Consider the following 20,007-nt stretch of genomic DNA (forward strand, 5'->3'; position numbering starts at 1 on the left):
GTAACTAGAAAAAGCTGATCTGTCTCAAATCTAAATATATAAAAGGATTGACTAATTGACACAGTTTAACTACGGACTGAAATTTGACATGCAGATAGCTATTATGACGTAGGCATCCGATAAGAAAGGATTTTTGAAAATTCAACCCCTAAGGGGGTCAAATAGGGGTTTGAAGTTTGTACATACATAGTCGCGAGCATATTAGCTAACTAGCTTAACTAGATGATCTCATCTCATAAACTCAGAAAAAAACATTTGAAGAGTCGCTAAACAGTTCTAATCTGTCACAGAACTAAACTCATAATTTTCCACAAGAGCGAAGCAACGGTGAAAAGATAGTCATGAATAACATTGTAAAGTACTTTGTGGGTACTTAATATGAGTGCTGGTTGCGTTTTAATTTAGTTAGTAGTACTTAGTAGTTAGTAGTGAGCCAATTAAGACAAGCATTCGCTATGACAATATTGTAGCAAGCATTAGCAAGTTGGTTTAATTCCTTTACTAACCATAATCCGCGGATTTTTTAAGTTGACTGCATAACTGCCGTATTCAGAGCCGCTTAATCGTTCCTTAAGTTTAGTTAAAACGAGACAGGAGCTATATCTCTCACATAAATTCCACATAACAACAAATCACACACACATAATAACAAATTCCTAAAAGGCCGGCAACGCATCGGCGGCTCCTCTGGTGCTGCAAATGTTCATGGGCGGCGGTAATCACTTAACATCAGGTGACCCGCCTGCTAGTTTGCTCTCTATCTATCTATTTAAAGGGAAAAAAAAAACTGTCTCGTTTTAACTCAATCTTAAGTAACGATTAGTGGCTCTGACTGCGGGTGTAAATCGTCGTAAAATAGAGTCTTGGACTGTAAGTAGTAATAAAATGACGTGATATTTTTGTATACCTAGCAGCAGTTTATGGGGCTAGAATTAATTATTAAAGAGAATAATATAAAAATAATTTAGTTAGTAGTAGTATTTAGTAGTTAGTAGTGAGCCAATTAAGACAAGCGTTTGCTATGACAATGGGGCCGATTCTCTAGTACACAATCTCTAAACTAAACTAAATTAACAGGTCTAAATCTAGTGCTTTCCTTTTCCGCAAGCAACATTATGAAAGGGATAGCAATAGATTTAGACGTGATATTTTAATTTAGTTTAGAGATTATGTACAAAGGAATTAGCCACATTGGCACCGATTCTAAGCACAACCTAATATTAGAGTATTCGCACCGTCTTCTCACCATTGTAATATGAAAAGGACAGAAGCAGTTTGACATTTCTAAATTTAATTTTTAGATGGTAAAACCCGTGATTTTAGCACGCACTCGCGAACCTACTGTTTAAATTTGTATTGTGCACTAAAATTTAGAGTCTTTAAATGTGAAAGCCATGTTCCGTTCCTTTTTTAGCATTGTTAAAAAGAAAAGGATGCAGATACTCTAAATATAGTTTAGAGTAAGACAAAGGAATCGGCGCCAAACTTTTTTAAATTTTGTAGTTACCAAAATTTACCTTCATGGTGGTGGACTATGGACTATGAGAGGAGATCCGTGGTTAGTGAGCCGGCGATGATTTGGTAATGATGATGAAGTGCTTATATATTTATTGTTTCTTTCCAAGCTACGGAACCCTAGGACCAGTTACAGTGTTGTGGCCATACACTGTCTTAAATTAAACTTGTTTGTACGCTAAAGAAAGCATAGGTAGGTACTTACATGTAACATGTCCCCTATAATTTGGAGACATTGTCCAGGATTTAGTGGCACAGGCCACAATCACACGGCCTGGCGGACTGTGACTCTCTTATTGTAATTAGCGAGTCGACGACCCCTCCGCGGTGTGGGTACCTGGTACCTACCTACCTGGTACGCGACAGGTTGAGATGGCAATCGGGGTATGAGGCGGGGGGACGCCCTGCACACCCACGCTATCCCGCACCGGGTTAGCGCTGTGGCTATGCGGGTGTGCGCCGCGTCTCCACCCCGATTGCCATCTCGACCTGTCGCGTACTATAGGTACTTATAGGTAAGTGCTGTTGCTGCATGGTTGAAGGACAAACCAACAAACAAACAAACACACTTTCGCGTTTATAATACGGGTATCGATAGAGAAGAATGATTTCAAATAAAATCTTCTTTAATTTTCTTAAACGACAACTGGTCACGGGCAGATAATTATAAACTAGCTAACTCCCGCGACTTTGTCCGAGTGGCCTACCCAAATTTGAAACCCCTATTTCACCCCTCAGGGGCTGAATTTCCAAAAATCCTTTCTTAGCGGATGTCTACATCATAATAGCGATCTGCATGCCAAATTTCAGCCTGATCCGTCCAGTAGTTTCTGTAGGTAGGTAGGGAGTAGGAGCTGTGCGTTGAAAGATCAGTCAGTCAGTCAGTCAGTCAGTCATCTTTTCATTTTATATATTTAGATATCATATTAATAGGTAAACCATTACTCAATTCAATTATCTTACGTATGTACGTTGCAATAATAATTTCTTAAAAAAATCATAATGAATTGTTTTCATACATTTCGTATTGCATAAAGTATTACAGATTAAGCCAAATTAATTCGCCACTAAAAGATTTCACCAGAAAAAGATAAAAATTAAATTAAGTGCATAAAAAGTGTAAAACAATAAAAGCGCTATGAAATTAATAATTAATTAATTTTAGTTAATATGTCAGTGTCCGAAACGCGCCGGTAACTTCACACGATTATAATCTGGTAAATACTTAATAAAACTATACCTAAGTAGATTAGTAGCTAGTAGGTACCCACTTGTTACCAACCAAAGAGAAATTTTCAATTTAATAATATTAAGGTGCATATAGTTATTTATAGACCTGCGCTGCGGGGTGATTCGCAAACTCAGTGTCTAATGATAGCCACCTTATTATAAGGTACTTGATACAAATAAGGCCTATGCTCGAAAAAGGCCTACTCTCCCGAAAACCCGGTTAAATAAATGTAACATAAAAGATTCTTCACGCACATACACAATACGGCCCTATGATTAGGTACGAACTGCTCAGGCGCCCTGCGCCTATTCCCTGAGCTTGTTGCGACACCTTCTTTGCGGAAGTTGGGTTTTCCGCGGCGCACTATAAAATTTTCGTAATAACAAGGCAAGTTACTAGGTTTTATATTGACATTTTATATAAACTAATAAGTAGCCATTATATTAGATAATTATTGCTTTCATTTTCATCATTTTGAATAATTGAACGAATTATGGAACTTTATATTTTATCTGGTACGGTACCGAATAAGGCCCTAGGCCTTAATTGTAACCCTAGGCCTTAATATAAATCCCACATTTTAATACGCATTTTGATGTCTAGCTCTCAAAGTACTACGAATAACTAAATCTAAAAAGGTTCCTAAACGTGTTACTTGGTCGGAAGAAAGCTTAGCAGCGTGCAGCGGTAGTTTAGTGCCTTGTATACAGCAGTGCAATTTAATAAGGCCTATAATTTTTATTTTTTTGGTAAAAAAACTGTTTTTTTTTTACAGACTGTGTGCTTTATTTATTTAATTACGAGTGACAATTTTTTTTAAATAGTTTATTCATATTATTGTTATTATGAGAGCTTAAGTCTGACAAGCCATCTGTGTTTATAAATGTTTAATTACTGTAATTAAAAGCGTAGTTATCAAAATATAAAAGGTAAATAAAGGCTGTAAAATAGTAATTTTTTAAATAAATAGATTTTTAACAAGATTTTATGAGTTTAAAGTTTACGGGCCTTATTTGTTAGACGTAACTTATTATGGCCACTAACTAAGGTTTTTGTATTGTTGATTTTGTCTTCATTTTATTAGATATTGTTAATGTTTTTCTCCATTAATTTGATATTAATAAACATCTAATACTAATTTATTGAATAATTTATTGTTTTTTTGATACATACCTATATTTATTTTGTAATCAACGATTTAAATAAGGTAGGCCTTATTTGTATCAGTTACCTTACTTATTTAATGTCAACTGAGCTCAGTGGCTATCATTCAGTGTTAGACACTGAGTTAGAGTGGCACAAACTACTTGCTATTTCCAGAAAAACGAAGAGTTCCCAGGGCATTTTACGAAAACTTAAATCCACTATCAGACGTTTTCGTTCACAAAAAAGTGCGAGTCGGAATCGAACACGAAGCATTCCTTAAAGCCCGCTGACAGACAGACGGATGAACGGAGGGACGAACTACGGAGGTTTAGTAATAGGGATCCGTTGGCACACGTCGTTTTCCTACGGAACCCCCGGAAGAATTATCTATTATAATTTCTTATCTTAATATAATTGCATCTCTAAATTATAATATACCTATCATTTTCATCAGATGGGCAGGAGAATAAGAAAAGCTATTATCTATGAGTACTACCACCACACTTGAGTGTGGTGTAGACTGTAGGTAGTGTGTAGTAGATAGGTGCTTACTTTATCAAAATAACGACTGTAAAATCCTATGATCAAAATCCTATATATTATTATAAACAGTTATCTATTCCCCCTACAGCTTCATTCAATGCCATTAAAAATACATATTCAAGTAAGCAATGATCGTTGATGATCATTAAATCATCGAGATTAGCATAAAATGGCGAGAGGGCAAAAAAATCATGATCGCAATCACCAGTAAAATAATCATCACGTAGCTTTTTCAAATGAATACATTTAAATTGTATGTTTTTGAACGCACTTTTTACTTGCGATTGAATTTGTAAATAGAATGTTTTTTTTGCTATGTAAGCAATTTTGTGACTGGTGGGGGGCGAAAAATATTGTTAGGGTAGGTTTTTTTAGTTGTAGGTTTTATACACATACACTCTAAAGTAATAAATAAGCAAGTGATGAATTACTGAAAGAGGTACAATACGGGGCCGAACGTCATGTACATCGGCCTTTAGAATGACATTTTGGCTTTGAAGAACGTTGTCTCTGTCTCTTAGGCATACTTATATGACGTTTTGTAGGTCTGAACGACAGAGATGATGCTCTACAAATCTCCTATCTCCTTCTAAATGTTGTACATTACTTTCTGCTGCATACTGTAGCTATAGGCGTTGTCGTAAAATGGGTGCCTCTTTCAACTTAACAATAATTCTGATTTTCTCCCATTGAGCCTACCAGTGACTCATATCAAAAACTTAAAAAACTGTTGTAGGAACCTGTAACGATTGGTTCGTACTTATTTCTTAGATAGGTAGGTACCTATTATTTCTTGTGATTCTACAAGCTTTGTTTTGATTTGGTATATGTTGATCTGAATCTATGAATATATGATCTATACTAAGTTTTATCTCGGAAAATCAAAGATTTCCCGCGGGACTTTTAAAACACGCGGATATTATCCGAACCAACGAAGTCCTGAGCATTATAATATACCAGCTAAGCGTAAACAATATTATATTTATTATTACTTGCGATTTTTTTTTACTTTCTTTATAATTTCTGAAGGATTGCATCGTCATCATCCTATGATGATAAAATCATAAGTGTCAATGAAAAATAAACTAACAGTATTCTTTTATCATTCCAGGTCTAGAACGGGTGGCAGAGGAGTTGATGGGTCGAAGAAAATGGAAACTATACCAAGACGGGTTAATACCAAAGCGCATCGAGGGAGAGCAGTCGAGCGACGAAGAGAGCATCGCTGCCTCCGACCCCCCGCCCGCGCTGAAGATCAAGACCATCGAGCAGATCAACGCGCCGGAGAAGCAGGAGAGAACAGAGAGACCGGAGACGCAGGAGAACGAGGAGAAGGTACGTCACATTACAACGTCGAGCGACGAAGAGAGCATCCCTGCCTCCGACCCTCCGCCCGCGCTGAAGATCAAGACCATCGAGCAGATCAACGCGCCGGAGAAACAGGAGAGAGCAGAGAGACCGGAGACGCAGGAGAACGAGGAGAAGGTAGGTACGTCACATTACAACGTGCGACGGAGTGAGCATCACTGACTCCGACCCCGCTACCTGCGCTGAAGATCAAGAATATTGAGCAGATCAACGCGCCGGAGAAGCAGGAGAGAATAGAGAGACCGGAGACGCAGGAGAACGAGGAGAAGGTACGTCACATTACAACGTCGAGCGACGAAGAGAGCATCCCTGCCTCCGACCCTCCGCCGGCGCTGAAGATCAAGACCATCGAGCAGATCAACGCGCCGGAGAAACAGGAGAGAGCAGAGAGACCGGAGACGCAGGAGAACGAGGAGAAGGTAGGTACGTCACATTACAACGTGCAACGGAGTGAGCATCACTGACTCCGACCCCGCTACCTGCGCTGAAGAACAAGAATATTGAGCAGATCAACGCGCCGGAGAAGCAGGAGAGAGCAGAGAACGAGGAGAAGGTACATCTCACTACAATGTCGAGCGATCATGCTCAGAACATGATTTTCTTGCTGACTCAGTAAAATCTGCATTTCGAACCAGTGCAGTGGTAGAAGTTAGAACTCTACCAGTGCACTGCTTGTTACACAGACGTAGCATAAGAGACACTAGTTGAGCTAGGTATATGAAATAAATAAAAAATTTGAACTTTGTTGGCGCTGGCGCGCACTAGAGATGACTAAGTAGTAAAGAAGCAAAGCCCCTATCTCGTAAGGCAACACACAAATTCAACCTATTTACAGCGTCTTCGCCGACGAACACAAGACCCCGATTTCTAACGTCATTTACCCGGGTGTGGACTCACGCCACGGCCTCGGGGAAGTACGGACGGACTAATCAAGTCCAACCAAACCATCCATCCCAACATCATCCTAAGCTGTCGTCTGAGCCTCACAAGAGGCATCCTTAGGAGGACGTTGCCCCCCCGACCTCTCGAATAATTTATTCGAGTCCTAGAGCTAACCCCCAGGTGAATATCGCACTCGCTATCCTATCCGGTGACGCTGTAATAGCCAGTAGGGTCTACGCAGCATAGTCAATCTGAAACAACTCTATACCTATTTGTTTCTGTTGAACAGGAGAAGCCGCGGAGAGAAACAATACTGGAGAGCCTCATCAAAAGGCCCGCCACGCAGCCCAAAGTGGAAGTGTCAGAGGAGCCAGCAGACTGGAAGCCCGCCGACCGCTGCTACTTCTGCGTCGACGGCGACAGGCCTGAGCCGCCCGACGGCCGGGCCGCCACCGGCGCTACCGTGAGTTGACCCTTTACAATCAGGGAAAATCTTGGGTACAAGCAGGAGTTACTTTGTCGAACTCCATGATATGCATGGTTTAACAAGATCGCTAGCAAAAACTCAGACAGGCGATAGTACCTACTGATGATTATTATTGATAGTGATACCTACCACAAAAAAACGAGAATTTTTTTTTCCTGTGTTTTTAAAAGTTCACAATATATTGCAAATAAAACATCTGACTGACGCTAGAGGTCAATGAACGTTGTATAGATAGGCCACTCGGGGTAATTCCCGCGTCGTAGGTGCCAGGTTTTGCACGATATACCTACGTTGCTGGTTTGAAATATAATAAATCAATAAAACTACAAAATAAGGCAACTGGTTATTGGCATTGGAATTTGCTATTATCCATGAAAAGAGACAATTCTGTATGATGCAAATGCATACCTATACCTACTTTTTAAGGCTAAGCTCGTGAGTGAACCCACTCGTTTGTGTTTTAAAACAAAAAAATTGCGCTTGCTGCGCTCGCATCCTGTTTAATAAACAGTTCTATCCCACAGTCAAATTGAAGGGTACATTTCCACTGACTAGGTACTCTGTCAAGCCAGGTAAATTATTTTTATTTGATCAAAAGATTGGTCTTTAGAACCCCTTTACCCGAATTTAATTCATTGCTAAGGCATTGAGTAGGAATGATTTCAATTACCTACCTACTTTTAAATTTTATAATTTTTTTTAACATTTGAGAAAATAATGATTAGGTACATCCACAAGCAAGTATGAGACAAGTTTTATGACATCACAATACCCGCTCTACCCTTTAGCTAAATCTCTTTGTTACATACGTATTAAAAAATTGAATAGGTATGCAGATGACCGATGACCTGTTTCTCCTTACCCCTTACCAGGGGTCATCACGTCCGGAGGGGCCAGGGGGTAAGAGGGCGGCGCGTTTGTGAGTACCGCCCTTGTTTTTTGGCAATCCGCCACGTTGCGTTTTGATACACGGTTATCTTTTATCGTTTGGTTGGGACCCGAGCCTTTCGTGTTGAGATAGGTGTGCGAAATGACTGATTTATTATGTCTGTTTTGCGGGTTAAACGTAGTTTTCCTTTTAGTCTATTTTTAGGGTTCCGTATCTACTTCAAAATGTCAAGGAATCCTTATACTAAGTATACAAGGATTCCTTTTTCCTTAAGGCTCAGAATACATAATAGCAGCTTAAGGCTTAAAGCGATTAATGACGTCACAAGGCGTAAACGACAATTTTTTTAACATAATTATATTTGTCGTTTATAACGCCTTGTGACGTCACGCTTTCCGTACAGCGTGATGTAATAGGTAAATTATAGTAAAATAAATAAAATTCATGATTTTATTTAATTTATTTTCTTTAATATCTAATGAATTCTAGCCCCATAAACTACCGCTATACAAAACTCGCGTCATTTTATTACTACAGTCTACCCTATTGTAGTTTACATACAATAAAAACCGGCCATGTGCGAGTCGGGCTCGCGCAATGAGGGTTCCGTACTACAGTCGTATTTTTTCGACATTTTGCATGATAATTCAAAAACTGTGATGCATAAAAATAAATAAAAATCTGTTTTAGAATGTACAGGTCAAGACCTTTCATATGATACCCCACTTAATATAGTCACTCACTTCGAAAGTTGAAAATACTAATTATTAGTTCATGACCACAATTTAATTTTTTTCATGTGATCTAACCCTAAATTCACGGTTTTCAGATTTTTCCCCAAATGTCAGCTATAAGATCTACCTACCTGCCAAATTTCATGATTCTAGGTCAACGGGAAGTACCCTGTAGGTTTCTTGACAGACAGACAGACAGACAACAAAGTGATCCTATAAGGGTTCCGTTTTTCCTTTTGAGGTACAGAACCCTAAAAATGTAAAACTTACACTAAATTTATTTCAATTAAGGCAAATGGAAAGGTGCTTCTACACAATATATTAATGTTACGCATTTTTGAATTTTAAAGAATAGGTTAAATATTAAATTGTTTTACTAATTTTGCATGCCTGATTATATAAGGTGAAACATATTTTCTACTGGACAATATATTATGTTGTAATAACGTCTTATTGTAAAAAATGTTTCTGCTAATAAAGAATCTTGGATCTTAGTAAAATCAAAACGCACATAATATAACAACCTATAACACAAGTAGAGTTGTTAATATAACAACCTATAACAAGTATAAGGAGTAGTTGTTAATATAACAACCTAAACACAAGTAGGTCGATAGGTACAACGATATATAAAAGTACGAGTACAAGACCAAGACCTAGGTAGGTCCCTTGGCGACCGGATTTCAAGTGATTAACTTGCCAGATGTTCGCCTGGGACGTATATGCCTATATCATGAGGTAAACACACACAGTCAATAGGTACAATCTTTATGGACTAGGTACTAGGATCTACCTACTAGCTAATAAAATCCCGTGGGAACTCTTTGATTTTCCGGGATAAAAAATAGCCTATGTCACTCTCCAGGTCTTTATCTATACCCATGCAAAAAATCACGTCAATCCTTTGCACTGTTGCGACGTGATTGAAGGACAAACCAAAAAACAAACACACTTTCGCATTTATAATAAGGGCCCTGACTATACCTACTGATATAAAATAAATAAAATAAAATAAAAATCTTTTTTATTCGAATAAACTTTTACAAGTACTTTCGAATAGTCGGATGCATCTACCACTGGTTCGGAATGCCTTTCCTACCGAGAAGAACCAGCAAGAAACTCGGCGGTTGCTCTTTTCATAGATAGTCAGGGTCTTTTAATTCTGATATCTAGATTATGGCTACGACCTAATGGTAAAGCATGACTCTACTGAGAGAGGCCTTAACTTTTCAAGTAACGGGAGTTTATCTACTAGTTTTACTATAAAGTTACAACTGTATTTAAAAACCGGCCAAGTGCGAGACAGATTCGCGCATCGAAGGTTCCGTACTACAAGTACAGTCGCATTTTTCACAATAAATCAAAAAACTATTATGCATAAAAATAAATGAAAAACTGTTTTAGAATGAGCAGACCAAGTCGTTTCGTATTGTACACCCCACTTAAAATACCTAGTAATCTTGCTTCGAAAGTTGAAGATATTAATTATTTTTTTATGAATACGTTTTAGTTTTTTTCTCTGTGATGTAACCACAAATTCACAGTACCTACCTGATACATTTTTAAGATTATCAGGCTCTGTATTTAGAAACGATTAAGCTTATTATTCTAATAGATAAATAGGTACATCACAATAATTTTGCAGTAGAGCCTAGAACCACAGGTGTGTAACGTCATGTTAAATTCCTAGATGATTCAAAATGAACGGAAACGGCCTTGCCCTTTAGCTCTACAGGGTATGGAGGATTTAATAGCCAAGTTTGACTCACAATTATTAATTGTACAGATATTCATTGTGTGTGCCTAATCGGGAATTAGGTATATTCAATCAATTCCATGTTTCATTTAATTTATTACCTACTAGCGAACCGCCTCAGCTCGCACGGGTAACATTATAAAAAATTTTATTTTATTTATTTTATTTTTATTTTTCATTAGATGATGGCCGCGAAATCGTTCGCGTGGATTTAGGTTTTTAAAAATCCCGTGGAAAGTCTTTGATCTACCAAGATAAAAAGTAGCCTATGATGTCCTTCCTCGGGATGCAAGCTATATCTATACCAAATTTCGTCAAAATCGGTGGAACGGATGGGCCGTGAAAGGCTAACAGACAGACAGATATACTTTCGCATTTATAATATTAGTATGGACTAGCGAATCGCCTCAGTTTCGCACGGGTAGCTTTATTACAATTTTATTTTATTTATTTATTTTTATTTTTCATGTAGGTACCAAAATTGTAGTTACAAAGTAGGTAATCAAAAATTAAGAAAAATTCATAGGTGGGTAATAAATTAAGCAATTTTCGTAGGGATCTCTATTTTTTTTTGAAAATAAAATATTGTCTATGTCACTACTACCTATTAATAATGTAGCTTTCTGCTGGTGAAAGAATTTTCAAAATCGGTCCAGTAATTACCTGTAGGTATAGGTTGTTTTTAGGGTTCCATAATAAAACAAAGATACGTTATCCTTTCGTCCAGTCTGTCGGTTCGTCTGTCATGTGTGTTATTAAAATTTATACTTATCTAGGTATATTAAAAAATCGATCAAGTGCGGTTCACATATAAAGTTAAAACGGGGCGTGAGAAGACACTTTTTACGCATTATAGGTAGGTACCAGTGGCGTGCACAGTGTTTGAAGCCAGGGTAGGCATTAGTTAGGTAGGAACCTGCTTACTGGCAGGTCATAATGAAAAATATGCATTGAGCTATTACAACTGGGGTAAGCAGTGCATTTATGCCTCTATGACCTGCACGCCACTAGTAGGAACATACCTACATACAGGATTATACTTAGGATACATTATATAGAAGTGTGCACAGGAACTTTTCGATCTTTTCCACCTTCACCATTTTACCACCGAACCGGAAGACATCGGGCGAGTTTCCATCCTTATGTCGTCAACATTCCATCTACACGCACGAAACGTTTTGCGTCATCATTCCTCATACGTATGGCTAAGGTTTGGAATACTCTTCCACGATATGTGTTTCCTACCAATTACAACCCGGGTATCTTTAAAACAAGAGTGAATAGGCATCTTCTAGGTAAACGCGTCCCATCTTAGGCCACATCATCACTTTCCATCAGGTGTGATTGTGGTCAAGCGTTCGCCTATAATAAATAAATAAATAAAATGTACCTACTTGCGAGGAAAATACTTCATTGACGTAGCTAAATAAAATTAGTAGCTTTGCCAGCTTTTAATTATAATTACGTTGGTATATTCATTAAAATAGTAATTATTTACATAAAGTGCGCAACACATAAGCTCGGTGCGGGAAAAGGAAAAAAACGGATGTAATAAATACACCGATATCTTGACCTATCGAGACTGACTGCCGGACACGCACTACATATTGTATGTTTATGTTATTCACGCTAACATTGTACGAACATAATTTTATTTTTGTATGTAAAATTTACACCTACCGACTAGGTAAGTAAAGTACGCGACAGGTCGAGATGGCAATCGGGGTATGAAGAGGGAGGACGTCCCACACACCCGCGCCTCATCCGCGCTATCCTACAACGGGCTAGCCCGGGAGGGCTGTGCGGGTATGTGTGGCGTCCCCATCCCGATGACCATCTCGACTTGTCGCGTACTATGTATATAGGTACTGATATAACATTAACATAAATAAATACTACATTCGAAATATTAAATATTTGATACATGATACATGATACATAGCTACGTGATACATAGATAATATTATATTTGTTCAATATTCTTCTTGTGGGAGGCTTCGGCCGTGGCTAGTTACCACCCTACCGGCAAAGCCGTGCCGCCAAGCGATTTAGCGTTCCGGTACGATGCCGTGTAGAAACCAAAGGGGTATGGGTTTAATAAAAACTGCCATACCCCTTCCAGGTTAGCCCGCTATCATCTTAGACTGCATCATCACTTACCACCAGGTGAGATTGCAGTCAAGGGCTAACTTGTATCTGAATAAAAAAAAATAAAAAAAAATATGCATTTACATTTCAATATTCCAACACATCTATACTTATATAAAGGTGCGTACACATCATACAATTAATTTTTAATTGATTATATTGTTACTATATTTTTTATATTTTAAACCGCTAGTCTCTGGCAAGCAAAAGACCCTTGGTCCGATTTACTATTGAAGCTTGGTTAATTATTATTATTACTACTAATTTTTTTTTGTAAATTAAAATTCATAGCCTACCATTTACCACCCCCGTCAGGTTGTAGTCAGTTAAAAAAAGTATTCATATTGTATACCTATTTATATTTTTGATAAGCATTCTATTAATATTGCTACAATAATCGCAAAATTTTATTAGAGTTATCATACTTAATATGCAATTAATTCTCATATCGATATGTGTCATAATGTACAGTTCAATTTGAAATAAAATTATTACAGTAGATACGAAATAGTAATTTAAAAATATATTACTTATTGCTTTATTAGTTGAAAGGGTCAATGATTTTTTTATTAGTAAGTATTTTTATTTCTTTTTTATGATAATTCTCGAGTTTAATAATAATTGTAACGATAATTTTTTATTACTATCTACGTGAAATGTTTTGTAATGTTGATTTTTTTATTAATAATTTTTAAAGTTAGATATGTAGGTATATTGTTGATTACAACTCGATTTTATGACCAATCACCGTTTTTATTACTTTAATTAAAACTACTGTATAAGTATAATATTTTTTATACTTAAAATTGTATCCTTACTTTTTATAATGAAAATATTTGTATAATATTTAACAAAATTGTTGTTGTTGTTGTTCAACGTGTTTATTGTTCAATAAAAACAAGTTTATTGAACAATAAACATGTGAATAGTACATGGTAGGTATATATATCTTTGCCTGTTAAGGAAAGCTGAATTGAAGAACAAAAACTATAACATATTCATTATTCGCCTACTTTTTAATGAAATATACTTCATTGTAAGTCACTGGGGTCCCCATTTTATAATTACAGTTAGGACCAGCGACAAAGAGCTCCCATTTTAAAATATAAACGTCCCCAGAGTAATTAATAAGAGCGTTGCATCCGTATCAACATTTCTAATCATTGTCTGCCCATAATTGCACTATATTGTAAACCCTTTAGCCTACAATAGCAATTATGTACCTTGTCTAAACCAAGCTTTAGAAAGACCACCCATCTTGACCCCTGAGCCTCCATACGAGACGTCTAAACGTACGCGCTTCGCCATACTAGGGGGACTAGAAGAGGTCAACATACACTGGACGTTCGGCTAACCATAGTTTCAATTTACGAAACAATGCCTTATCCATTTGCTACGATTCCACGTCAATGTAGAAAACTAGTATTTTGATTAATACGCGGGAAAGAGATGGGGTGCAAGAGTTTTTTGTCCCCGATGGACTATCGACCTTGTTCTAGCAATTTTAAAGTCCATTTTCGCTTTAGGGGTGGTTTTGTTACTGAAATACTGAGCGTGTAGGCGTAGAGCATGAAAAGTAGGCAGTGTTTGAACAGGAGAGGCGCGGAGTGGCGATTGTGCTATAATTGTGCTTTTTGAGTCGAGTGTTGTTTTGTATAATAGTTAATTTGAAAGAATGAGCTTACGAGAAACTTGAGTGTAATGACGCTTTTTAGTAATTATAAACAATAAAATGGTGTTAAAACTTTGTTCTGCCGCGTTGGCTTCAATTTATTATCTCGGTCTCTATTAAGCTTTGACGTTTATGAATTACTGCCTGGTGAATGGTGATATCAATTTGAGCGTATCAACTAAACTTTTACGGCTACGCTTAGTTCTCTTTGTTTTAATAACAAATGAAACTCATAAGTTTTTAATTTCAATTAAGTTTATCAAATTGGGTTACTTTTTTGCTCCTATTTACCCAGTCGTAAAACTGTCAACCGAAACTGGGGAGGATTCAATCTAGTCTAATCACAATATTATTAAAAAAAATAGAATTGAGTTGTTCTTCCACCACAATAAACAAAAGGATATTTTTTACCATTTTTTGTCCTTTCTAATTATTTATCATTAATTTTCTATTTTTATAATACCTAACCTATTACCTAATTGTTAGTATAATTTTATTACTATTATATTAGAAATATATTATTTTAAAAATATAATATATTACCTAGAGATGTATTATGAAGGTGAATATACCTCATGAATATGAATTATACCTTCATAATCACCTACAATGGTACAAAAAAGTTCTAAAAATTCTATATGAAGACAATAAATTTTGCATTTCATTGTAGTTATGTAACATGTAATAGATATTTCTTAGGTATCATTACTTTGCTAAAATCGTAACATTTAATTTTTTTATCAACAAAACTACAAGAAAGTACATTTGATAGAACATCGGTTAAACAAGAAACGATAATGATGTAGCAGGGCCACGTCAACCGTGAAATGAATTCATGCTATTTGTACGTTCCAGTACCTTAAATTTTTCATGTTATTACTCAAAATGAAACGTTACATTTATGATTGACTGCCCTCAACTATAATTACACTTTTTTACAGCGCCATGTTTGGAATAAAGCGCTCGAAGAAGCTCTGAAAATTTCAAATTGCTCTAAACCTAATTGGCCTTAGAATTTATTGCCATAGATACTGCAAAAGTGTTGCAATTAAAAGCAGTTATGAGGCAGTTTTTGTACGAGGTTAATTTAATTATACCTTTTTCTTCTAAAACCTCATGTTTAAGCTCGATGAAAAACTTTTTGTATCACAGTTTAAAAGTTAGACATTTTTATCTTTATGTGATTTATGTCTGATGTACATTTCTGTCCTTTGATATTCCCTTTAGACTATGATTTTTACATTCTCATGAGATGTTTTTGAGATATAATGATTATAATTATTAAATTTTATTTACATAGGTCTATTTCGTATACCTACCTACCTACTCGTGTTTTACCAGAGAGGTGCATTTTTATGAAAACATTTTTTTAAATTTAAATAAATTATAGTTTATGCTACATGGGTATTGATTTTTTAGAGCGTAATTATAATATACTTATTAAATAACTCTGAACTCAGCATGTACCTACACGTTTTAAAATGAAAAAAAATTAAAATCAAAATGAAATAAACTACATTGGAAATCCTATTACAATCAGATAATAAACATTAGTTTAAGTACCTAATATATCTACCTAACTAAGTACATATCATGTAGATAAAATAAAATAAAAAATCTTATAAATTACCGAAAGTATTAAAACTAATTATAATAAAATTTCTTATTAATATGTTTCTATTAATTTGTACACAAATTTTCATAGCGCAACTTTTTTGCAAGACAAAAAAATAACCGAAAAATAATAATTTTAAATACAAGTGACTCCATTGCTCGCCCAAGCCGATCGGTTAAACAGCATAGGCCGGACAGAAAAGCCTATAGGGGCGGTCCGGAGAGGGTGGAAACCTCGGAAAATTCACGTGCAAGGCCCACCCCTCAGCAAAACACGTGCCGCCAAATAGCTTCAGTGTGCGTACGCCTTTACTAATCATTGCCGCTCGCGAAAAAAAAACGCTTTGACGTTTCGATTCTATTTTCAAATTTTAAAAAACGCGTTTTTCTATGGCGGTAAAATTCCACTTTTTGAATCTTTTAAGGTGGAAATGGTGTAAATGAGAATCAGCCTTTATGGTTTGAGAGTGCTTTGTTTTTTTTTAAGTGTGAAATGGAAGGGAACAAAACATGAGGCGATTTCATGGTTAGTTGGATTTATTGTGTATGGAATTAGAAAGCTTTTTTTGTATATTACCTATTTATTAATCTAAATTGATGTAAACAATATGGAAGACAAATTCAAAACTAGCTTATGCCCACGACTTCATCCGCGTGGACTACTCGAACCCCTATTTTACCCCCTTAGGGGTTGAATTTTCAAATATCCTTTCTTAGCGGATGTCTACGTCCAAATTTCAGAACAATCCGTCTTGCGGATAGCGGATGCCTATGTTATAATAGCTACTTATCTACATGCCAAATTTCAGCCCGATCCGTCCAGTAGTTTGAGCTGTGCGTTGATAGGTGAGTCAGTCAATCAGTCAGTCAGTCACTCACCTTTTCCTTTTATATATTTAGATAAATTATTATTAAAAAACCGGCCAAGTGCGAGTCAGGCTCGCGCAATGAGGGTTCCGTACTACGGTCGTATTTTTTCGACATTTTGCACGATAATTCAAAAACTATGATGCATAAAAATAAATAAAAATCTGTTTTAGAATGTGCAAGTGAAGACCTTTCATAATATGATACCCCACTTGATATAGTTATCTTACTTAGAAAATTGAAAATACTAATTATTAGTTCATGACCACAATTTAATTTTTTTTGTGTGATCTAACCCTAAATTCACGGTTTTCAGATTTTTCCCCAAGTGTCAGATATAAGATCTACCTACCTGCCAAATTTCATGATTCTAGATCAACGGGAAGTACCCTCTAGGTTTCTTGACAGACCGACAGACAAACAGACAGACAACAAAGTGATCCTATAAGGGTTCCGTTTTTCCTTTTGAGGTACGGAACCCTAAAAAACACAAATTGTCACATTTAGGTACAGTGCGTACCTACCTATACAATTTGAGGACTCACTCGCTAATCAATCAAAGACTTCCCACGGGATTTTAATAACCTAAATTCACGCGTACGAAGTCGCGTGCATCAGCTAGTTATCTATAAATATAACAGATTAAAAAACAGAAACAATCTAGACTTTTTTTTTATTAGGTAATAGGTACCCATTATTAACCGTGGAATGGTTTAAAAGGTTTCATTCAAAACCACTCCGCAACGAGTGCCGTTTGCGAGGTACAATGGACGACACAATAATAGAAAACAAATAGGAAATAGGCGGGAAAAAAGAAAATCATTAGAATTTGTATCTAAATATTATTTTCTTGTCAACATCATTGATAGATCATAGAGACTTCGTTTTATTAAGCTCTTTATTTTTAACCTAGCTGATGCCCGCGACTTCGTTTGCGTGGATTAGGTGAGGTTGTTATAAATCCCGTGGGAACTCTTTGATTTTCCGGGATAAAAAGTAGCCTATGTCACTTTCCAGGTCTTTATCTATACTCATACAAAAAATCACATCAATCCGTTGCACCGTTGCGACGTGATCTAAGGATAAACCAACAAACCAATATGTAGGTATAAAAAGAAAAGCTTGACTGACTGACTGATCTATCAACGCACAGCTCAAACTACTGGACGGATCAGACTGAAAAGAGATTGCCCATTTTCTTTGGAGCTTTGGGCCCCCCCTAATATAATTGTTATGTCACCATGGTTTTAATTTTATTTTGTAGACAAATAATTAACTCTTTATATTCTGCAAACGATTTGTATTTATTCACCCTGGTTATAAAGAAATCTTATTTTTTATATTGCTGATATTGAGGTTATATTTAATTAATACTTCTTCAAAATAAATGCATGTTTACGATTCTAACTGTAATTGTGGATATTTTCAATAATAGAGTGAAAAAAAGTCGTTATAAAACATAATCGTAAATAAATAATACATTTAAAAAAAAAATTAATTTAAGTTTTGACACGACGCCACAAAAGAGGGCCCGTTCACGGGCGATCTCCTTTGGCGTGCAGATAGCTATTATGATTTTGACATCCGATAATAAAGGATTTTAGAAAATTCAACCACTGAGTGGGTAAAATAGGGGTTTGAAATTTGTGTAGCCCACGCGGACAAAGTATAGCAAGCATAAGCTTTTAGTGTGGAATTGATCTTTTTTCAGAGGTCCCCTAGGAGGTTTTTAATCCCCGTTCAGTGGTGTAAAAGTTCATTCAAACCCACTCAGCAACAAGTGCCGTTTGTGACAACGGATGACAAAACCTATTGATGGAAAAAGGTGGGAAAAATAATATCAATCGAATTAGAAAAATTACATTTAATTTTTCTTTTCAAACAAGTTGAAGTAAAATGTGTTTCAACTTATGAATTTAAAAATGAAAGAATTCCTAGATGGAAGGAAGGATGAGAAATTTCTTAATTTTTAAATTCAATAGTTGTGGTTACAACATATCTCCTACTAGGTAATATTATAAATGTGCAAGATGTTTGGATGTTTGTTACTTAATCACGCAAAAACGGCTGAACGGATTTGAATGAAATTTGGAATGGAGATAGATCATACCTGAATTAACACATAGGCCACTTTTTATCCCAGGAAATCAAAGAGTTCCCGCGGGATTTTGAAAAAAGTAAAACCACGCGGACGAGGTCTAATTGCTATAATTTAGTCACCGACAGAATGTTCTGGCTATAAACAAAAAAAAAAGACGTACAGATAATACCAAAATTACCAGCTTGACTATTTTTCAAATCCTCATTACATGCGTAGCAATAAGGCAATGGCTTAAAATGGTACAAGCTAAGCCTCGCTCAGCCTCTGTGAGTGCCGTTTGCCCTCTAATGGACGTGAAAATGTCCTCTTTCATGTCTTATTACATTGGTATCAAGCCGTGTAATGATACTGTTTCTTCTTTTTTAATTTTTCTTTCTTTTTCCTTTTTAATTTTTCATCACACATTGGTTCATTTTTATGATATTCAGTTCCGAATCTCCATAGGTATAACATTAGTAACAAGAGGATGCGAATGCTCTTACATTTTGTTATGCTCAGAATCAGTAGCAAATAGCAATGTTACGTCTAGTTTAGTTTTAAAAACTTAAAGTAGGTAAGTAGGTACCTATTACAATTATAATAAATTAATGGAAAAGCTTTTTATACAAATACCCTCTAACAAATAAACCTGGAATAGCGGTGGAATAGTTATACTCTTTTTTGTCTTTTTCCTTCAAATGGCAAATAACTGATGACAGAGAAAGACAAAACAGAGTATAACTAAGTATTCCACCGCTATTCCAGGTTTATTTGTTAGAGGGATAAACTTTTACAATGTGCTTTCAAATTCTCATGTCATTATCAACCTACAGACGTCCAGTCGTCCACGGCTGGACATAGGCACATTAGCGTCAGTTTTCCCTAATTCCTGATAGGTACAGCAAAATACTAGTCTTAGATATGGAATGCACGGCATTTCTCGCGACTAGGTAGGCAAATATAGACTTCGAGTATAGACATACAAATGTTAATTGGACTTAGACTCGCTTTAACACAAACTCAAGCTTTTAAAACTATAATATAATTAGCAGTATAGCCTTATATGGTAGTTAAG

General features: G+C 36.1%; 1 protein-coding gene across 6 annotated transcripts in view; it reads left to right on the top strand.

The window, feature by feature from the left end:
* LOC117993736 (mushroom body large-type Kenyon cell-specific protein 1-like) overlaps window positions 1–20,007 on the top strand; it is a 264,782-nt gene that overhangs the window by 209,634 nt on the left and 35,141 nt on the right. For all 6 annotated transcript variants that reach the window (XM_034981548.2, XM_034981550.2, XM_069506873.1 and 3 more), the window contains 2 exons: window positions 5,547–5,770; window positions 6,975–7,148. In XM_034981548.2, the coding sequence (XP_034837439.1) occupies window positions 5,547–5,770; window positions 6,975–7,148 (398 nt within the window). The remainder of the gene's footprint in view (window positions 1–5,546; window positions 5,771–6,974; window positions 7,149–20,007) is intronic.

The sequence above is a fragment of the Maniola hyperantus genome, chromosome 24, assembly GCF_902806685.2.
Source record: "Maniola hyperantus chromosome 24, iAphHyp1.2, whole genome shotgun sequence".
NCBI classification, from domain to species: domain Eukaryota; kingdom Metazoa; phylum Arthropoda; class Insecta; order Lepidoptera; family Nymphalidae; genus Maniola; species Maniola hyperantus.